Consider the following 8194-nt stretch of genomic DNA (forward strand, 5'->3'; position numbering starts at 1 on the left):
GATGACTTCTCAGCACTGTGCAAGCAATGAACAAGTGTTGCAGGCTTTTACGGTTAACGTATCCACGTCAAGGACACCAGTCTGATTGGCAATAAAATGGTTCTAATTGTGCAGAAGGTCATCTTGCGTCCTGATAAATGCTCCATACAATTTGATCCTATAAGATTGTAACATAAGACTTCGTCAAACTAAGAAAATAACTGAATGCAAATATATTATTTGGAATGAACAGATATGTGTTTTAAATCGGTACAAATACAAGGAGCACTATTAAGGGTTTTTTTTGTCAGATTTTCATGGCATGTGGTTGAGACTAAAGGGACTGGGATCACACAGGATGCAACAAAATTACTGGGAGGTTTTTTACTTTCATGTGGGTACAAGGAATCAGTCAGATATGATGATAGCGTGATAAACAAAGACCATTTTCATTAAAGGAAAAAAGAAAAACTCTCGGTTTAGACCACACCCACTTTGGGTTTAAATCTTGATACAGATCCAGTTATTAATATCTGAAACACTTATACACAAATACACACACTATACACCGGCTCATTTTAATATAAACGTGACACCATATAACCCACACTAGCATACAACATGTTACGTAAAGTGACAGATGTCCAGCAACAACCAACGCTTATTCAACCTGCAAATATTTCCTGTTTACTGTTTAGCGTGCAAAGAATACAAGAAAAACATATCTTGTTAACTTCTCATCCTGCCACATACCTAGAATATATCTCTCATTATATGTGTATAGAGACATTACAAAGAAAACTAAAGCTCAAAAGGAAGTAGCAGAGGTTGTTGGTGCCTCCGGTGCTTGTTTGTAGCTAGTACTTGCTTTGCTAACAATGCTAGTACAAAGCCTAGCAAAGTTTAGCTTCATTTTGGCTTATTTTAGCAACTATTTCAAATCTGTTTTTGGTGTTTATTCAAGTATACATAAGCTCTCTATTCAATTATATAACCGTTTGGTCTTTTGTGGCAGAAGCAGTACCGCAATACTGCAGTGACAAAATGGCTGCCGAGTGAACTGACATTACTGATCGTACTAAGAGCTAGCTGCTCACCACTAGTATAATCTGAACAAATCCAGCCTATAAACCAATTTTACACCATCATCTTAACCTTTACATTACAAAATCTTTCATCACACTATCTGGTGTCACCCACCCTAAAAAATTAGCACCCTAAAAATGTGTACAAGTGTTTGCTAATGAAACCACAGCTACAGAAGTATACATTATAAGGACCTCACACCACCTATAGACTTGCATTCATTCTCAACCATTTTTTAAACAGATTTCTTTAAAAGATGAGCTTTATCCTAACATCTTATATTTATTTAATGCACTCTTTTCTTCAGAATATTTTAATTTACATTCTTCCTGACTACAACCGTGACATTTTTCCTAATATGACTCAACCATCTTACTGATAACTGTTTATCTTTTAAATAGTACACTCTGTAAAACAGCAACGATGCAGACAGGATGCAATGGCTAACATAGCTAGTTAAGGGTTATTACACAGTTCTTGCACACGACACTTAATATGTTTATGGTAAATCCATAGACAGCTGTTTGTTTTACGGAGTCAGAAGATCAGCATGGAGGCCACATCTCTGTGTATATTATGGTATCATCAGCTACACCGAGCTATAATATGTAAATCTATTCATATAACACTGTAGCAGCAGTGCAATACTCGGTTAAGAGGACAGATCTGAGCTGTGAATGGTTATAGAAATATTAATTTTTTTTATTTTCTGTTGGCAGGCTCACAGGAAATAAGGCCAATCTATTTTTTAAAAAAAATGTACCATATTATAAAGGACATGCCATGGGACTTACATTTCTTGTAAATCATAACATGAATGCGTTCTGTTAAGCTGTGTATGGACACACCCCTGGTTTTAATGCTTTAGTGGTCACCCTCTAGCCTGGTGACCGCAGTGCCTTTGGAAATCATTGACCCTGAAGCTTTTTCTCTCACACACGTCCTCTCAGACACAGTTTACACACATGCCTTGGTCTGTTGGTCTCCCATCAGTACAAAGTCCACTCCATGTTCTCTCAATCAATCTCTCCACCCTTCCCCCAGCTAGCTGAGCGACCGCTGTCATTATGAACCCAGTTCTGTCATGTAAGTGTGATAAAGGGGTCATTGTTGCTATGCTGCTGTTGCCAGCCTCAGGATGTGTACTTCACTCTCTCTCTCTCTCTTGTCTAACCCTCTCTCATTGCTCTGTACCTGCTGGACCTGTACCTGAGGCATAAGTGATTGTGGTTAAATCAGACCAAGTATTTTAAACTGGAATCCTATGGGCTGCCCATGCTGGAACACCCCATCATCTTACAAGCCTGTAGTATTTAGTGACATTTGCAGCCAGTCAAATTCCATTCAAATTCAAATTCAATTCAAATCAATTCAGTCAGTGGGCTCTGTGGTTTTACCAGTTCTAAAAATGGTGAAATAAAAGGTAACATTTTTGGAAAGATTTATTGATTTCGTAAAGAAATAAAATGGAGACTTGTAATCTATTTTAAAACATGTTATTTACATGCCATAGAATATAAAATTCTACATTTAATATTCGTATTCCTTTAAAAGTCATGCTAGGAGCAGTTCAGAAACGCCCCGATGATGAAAGACATCAAAAAATGAACGGCCAGACAGGTTTGACCTGACAGGAGGACTATAGTATCTCAAATAATCACTCTTTAGAACTGTGGTGAGCAGAAAACCATTTCAAAATGCACAACAGCAAGAACACCACAACAGGTTTCACTCCTGGAATCTGAGGCTAGGCTCTCTGTGCTGAAACTGGACAGCTAAAGATTAAAAAAAAAAAAAAAAACATCACCTGGACTTTTTCCCATCTTCAGGTACAAAGGGTCAACGTTCATGTGTACTCTGTAGCCTCAGATTCCTGAAAGAGGAGTGGCACACAATGCACTTTCTGCTGTTGTATACTGTTTGCCTCATGGCTCGGCATATTGTGTGTTCTGAGATGCTTTTCTGCTCAACACAGCTGTAAAGAGTCTTTATTTGAGTTACTATAGTTAGCTTTGGTCATTCTTCTCTGACATCTTTTATCACCAAGACTTTTTTCCTGACCACAGAACTGCCACTCAGTTGATTTAAAAAGAAAATCTAATTTTAAATCAGACAACTAACCTTATATTTACACTGATTAAGCCCCAGACATCTTTATGTAATTCTAATATTATAATTATTACAAATAATTATTTTTTATTACAGATAATTACAAGTACACTAATCACCAATCTCCCACTCTTATCTGAACACTGAAACCCTACAAGCACATTGTGAAATAAAATAATAAAAAAACATTAATATCTTAAGGAAGTCACCCATAAACCCACTATTGTGACATTTATTTCAAAATACCATATTTATATTATTTTAGTAGCAATATAATAAAAGATACAACATAACGTCCTATGATTAAGGGCCCTGCTGAGTATACGGGAGTCTAAATATGATGAACACTGTGTGACATCTATTAAACTCATCTTTTCTGTTTCTCCCCTGCGTTTTGGGACACCCCTCCAAATCATCACATTCAAGTGCTGTTTTTCAGGGGTTGGGCTTGATCACTTAGTTCCAATGAAAGGAACTCTTAATGCTTCAGCATACCAAGACATTTTGGACAATATCATGCTCCCAACTTTCATCTTAAGACATGGATGAGCAAGTTTGGAGTGGAGGAACTTGACTGGCCTGAAAAGAGTCCTAACCTTAACCTGACTGAACAGAGCAGAGACTGTGAGCCAGACCTTCTCGTCCAGCATCAGTGCCTAACCTCACAAATGCTTTTCTAGAGGAATGGTCAAAAAATTCCAGTAAACACACTCCTAAACCTTGTGGAAAATCTTCCCAGAATAGTTGAAGCTGTTATAGCTGCAAAGGGGCGGGCCAACTCCATATTAAATTCATGTGCATGTAAAGGCAGACGTCCCAGTTTTGGCCTGGCTCACAGTCTCCATGCGAATTCATCTCAAAGGTGTTCTATCGGGTTGTGCTCAGGACTCAGTTGTGCAGGCCAGTCAAGTTCCTACACCAAACTCACTCATCCATGTCTTTATGGACCTTGCTTTGTCATGCTGGAACAGGAAGGGGTCATCCCCAAACTGTTCCCACAACTTTGTGAGCGTGAAATTGTCCAAAATGTCTTGGTATGCTGAAGCATTAAAAGTTCCTTTTACTGGAACTAAAGGGGCCGAGTCCAACCCCTGAAAAACAACACCTGAATTCAGTGATTTGGAGTGGTGTCCCAAAACTTTTGGCAATATTGTGTATTTCTTCCTGTTAATCTCTTAATGTGATTGAGCTATGAATTGCTACAGACTTTCTAAAAGGCTATTTGATCTCTTGTTATTTATGCCACGATCATCAAGACCATTACTGTTTTCAGCAAGCAAACAAGATCTGCCATAAATCTACACATGCATTTAGATAACACACATGTAAACAGTCTAATCTGTTTTAATATTGCTCCACTTTTAAGTAAAACATGGTTTGAAGTGGTCAACTCTGATCTGAATAGGAGATAAGGGTTAAAACTGGATTCTGCACTCCTGTTGACTTAAGCATGTGTCTGACAACAGTGTACAAGTCACGTGTGCTGGCCACTGGCTGTCACTCCTACTGGATTCTGGTAACCGTCTGCCTCAGGAGTGTATCAGGGAACGTGATCAGGTGGTATAGCATTACCCTGCGCTGACTCACCCCTCAAATTGTTCCTTATGCCCTGACCGAGGTGGGTGCTTTTGTTTTTGGAAGCAGGTAACTAAATTCTGAAGTAAGTTCAGCTCAGGATGGGATATGGACTGACGAGCGTGTACAGCCTATCAGATCACAAAAGGAAGAGTGACATCACTCTAAAGGAGGTCACCGTAATCAGATTATCCTAGTTCCACAGAGCAGGTTTTCAAGTGTGTTAAAATTAGCCACCACCGGCAACATTTATGAACGCTGTCATTTCCATCCAATTGCCTTTGCCTTGAGGTGCACAATGAATAATAATGAACAGCTGAGTCATTGTGTAGCACTGACTCAGGTTGACATGTTATCATGCATAGTGTTGCATGCATAGTGTTGCGTCCTGCATGAGTCATTGATCGCTGAAGTGACAGGTGATTCGCGCTGGCGAACGACCTACAATTATATCTACTTTCTCTTCTCAGATGTTTCAGTTTGTAATCATATGCAATAAAGCATGCAACAAGCTGGATTTTTTTTTGCCACATTCCTACTTTCTGGAAGGTTTAAGCGGAGGAGGGCTGATTACCGGGTAACAGTGGTTTGCTGGGAAGAGGCTGCAGGGCTTGGGTTCGTCCTGCACCACCTAGGTGGCTTTGCCAAGTGCGGCTGAAGTTTGAAGAGGATATCTGAGCTCTAAGCACCTGGATAATGAGCTAAAGTAATTCTACACGCTCACAGTCTAATGTCTAATACCCCCCCCCACACACACACACACACCAACCAACCCACCCCATCTCACACAAACAGGGCCAATGTAAACGAGCATCGCATTCGTCCCTGATCACCCCTCTTGGAGGAGAGGAGGATTATGGGAAGATTTTCTATGGCTCCTGAGCAGCAGGCCATATCTTTCATGCTTTAACTTGAAAAACAGTTATAGATGTATGTGTGTGTCTGTGTGTGTGTGTGTGGCCAGCACACCAACATCTGCAAGTACGTTTTTCCACAGCAAGTAGCACAATGGACCAAAAATAGCCCACAGCTCCCCTTCAGCAGAAGAGGATGACAGCAGGAAGTAGGAGAAGAGTGAGTCTTCAAGGCAAAGAAAATGCATTCTGTGTGCTCAGTGCATCAGTGTCAAATGCATGCAGATACACCAGGGGTTTAAAGCAGTGACACTATAAGTATCTTATCGTATCTGTATCTGTTTAGTGCTCCAGATATCCGCAGATGTAAAATGCCAGCACTGTCATCATAAGCCAGTTCCTCAATCTCAGCCATGTTACTCATAATAACTAGTGATGTGCATGGGACTGTGTTTTAATCCCATTTCCAGAGGTATTTTTGTACTTGCCTGCAATATTTCAACCAATTAATCTGGCTCTATTTCCCAATACAGTATCCTAATATAAACTGCCATGACCCAAACCAGGCTGTTACTAAGGATGAATGATTAATATTAATGAAAGTGATCCCAGAAGCATCATATCTTACCAATAACACATGACTGCATGAATCCTAGCCACATTAATTTTTTGGTCCTGTCCTGCACAACAGTCTGAGGGTGAAACCTGGACTCTGGAGTTTGGGAGACTGGGTGCCAATCAAGGACATGCTCACACACACTACGGATAATTTAGCAATGTCATTCAGCCTACAACACATGACTTTAGACTGGGGAGGAAACCAGAGGAAACCCTTGAATCCTAGGGAAAACATGCAAACTCTGTGCACGCAGGACAGAGGCAGGAATCAATCCCCTAACCATGGAGGTGCAAGGCATACATGCTAATCTCTGTCCGCTATATAAAACATTCCTATAGTCATACTGTACATCCCACTTATCTCTGTTCTATCTTCTGGTATTATCAGTGCTTTTAAATACCATCAAATTAAGGCTGTCTCATTTGGAAGGTCACTGGAATAATGTTCTTTTGTTTGTTTGTTTTGTTTTGGCATTTATTCTCAGTAATTCTCTCACAGTTTTCTCTACCAGGAAAGAGGTGCATGAAGGTTTATAAATCAAACTGGACAGAGCTCTAACTGTGATAAAGAAATAAGAAACCAAACGCAATTGAACTTTTTGTTTAGTATTTCTGATTTTAAAAGTAATTCCTATAGTCTCACAGCTAGCAAGCTGGTGTTTGCTAGCTAGCTAGTTGTGTTAGAATCTCATTCTTTACTGAAGTCTGCACTGACTTTGAATCTGGACTGTGATAGCTACCAAGGCTTAAGTTAGTTCAGTAGCTAGCTAGCTAACTCAAAGAGACTAGGTCGCTGGCTCAACATCGCGGGAAAACATAAAATTTCTACAGCTAATATTTCAGTTTTAGAAATGGAACTTGGTCTATTAGCAAAGCTTACACTCATGCTTACTCTTGCTTAAAGCACTGCATCAGAAAGGACAATATTCCCTAAAAATTGGTACTGATCCACTTTCCTCTGGACTGGTGTATTTTTAATGTGCACTATCCAGAAATAAGCTGTCCCTCTGTGGATTGCAACTGGCAACTGGACCTGAAGTAAATTAATCAACACACCTGCAATGATGACAATGTGTGGGGAAATAGGATAACTGCTTTTATACAGTATGAGAGAATTTAGGGAGGAAATGTGGTTGACCTTAAGAGTGACCTCTAAACAGCGCATGATGACATATAGTGTATGCATTAACAATATGAAAGTGTACTCACTGTTACTGGACTTCAAATCCCTGTGGATGACAGGCACAAAAGTCTGGTTGTGCAGGTAGTCCATGCCAGTAGCGATCTGCACTGCCCAGTTAACCAGGACACGAGGAGGAACCTTCTTCCCTGCCAGTGCCCGGTTTAGTGCCCCACCACGAGCGTATTCCATTACAAGGCAAAGGTTAGGCTCTTTTAAGCAGACGCCCTTCAGTGCGATGATGTTGGGGTGCCTGAGCATCCAGAAGAGCCGTGCCTCCTGCCTGACACTCTCCGCCGTAGCGCTGATGTCCTCATCGGGGTCCTGGCGTGCCGCTTTCACAGCCACCTCCTCATCCCTCCATACGCCTTTATACACTTTCCCAAAGCCTCCTGCTCCTATAACCTCTTCCAAACACAGCTCCGAGAAGTCAATTTCCACAGGACTTTCACCACCCACCAGTAAGTTTCCAGTGGGCAGCGTGGTGTCACTCCGCGTCACATAGTTGCTAGGAAATATGCCCACCTTGTCTTGGATCTTACCAGTCCACCAGCCCTCATCTCCAGACACCTTTGAATCCTTAGAAAGCACCTCCAGGAGATCCCCACGCCTTAGGGTCAACTCCTCTTCCGTCGCCGCTTCATAGTCAAACACGGCCGTCCAGTATGGATTGGAGGCTCCGTGATGCTGGTGGATGTGAGAATCAGGGGAGCTGACCAGCGAAGACAAGGTGGAGGAGTTCCAGCTGCTGCCGTTTTCTGCATGAGTGAGGCAGGCAGTCTGATTCATGCTA

General features: G+C 41.1%; 1 protein-coding gene across 1 annotated transcript in view; it reads right to left on the reverse strand.

Annotated features, from left to right (window-relative positions):
* map3k10 (mitogen-activated protein kinase kinase kinase 10) overlaps window positions 1-8194 on the reverse strand; it is a 42207-nt gene that overhangs the window by 32440 nt on the left and 1573 nt on the right. Inside the window, exon 1 of the mRNA XM_058388232.1 lies at window positions 7431-8194. This exon is cut by the window's right edge and continues 1573 nt beyond it. Within this exon, the coding sequence (XP_058244215.1) occupies window positions 7431-8194 (764 nt within the window). The remainder of the gene's footprint in view (window positions 1-7430) is intronic.

The sequence above is a fragment of the Hemibagrus wyckioides genome, linkage group LG04 (assembly GCF_019097595.1).
Source record: "Hemibagrus wyckioides isolate EC202008001 linkage group LG04, SWU_Hwy_1.0, whole genome shotgun sequence".
Classification (NCBI taxonomy): Eukaryota; Metazoa; Chordata; class Actinopteri; order Siluriformes; family Bagridae; genus Hemibagrus; species Hemibagrus wyckioides.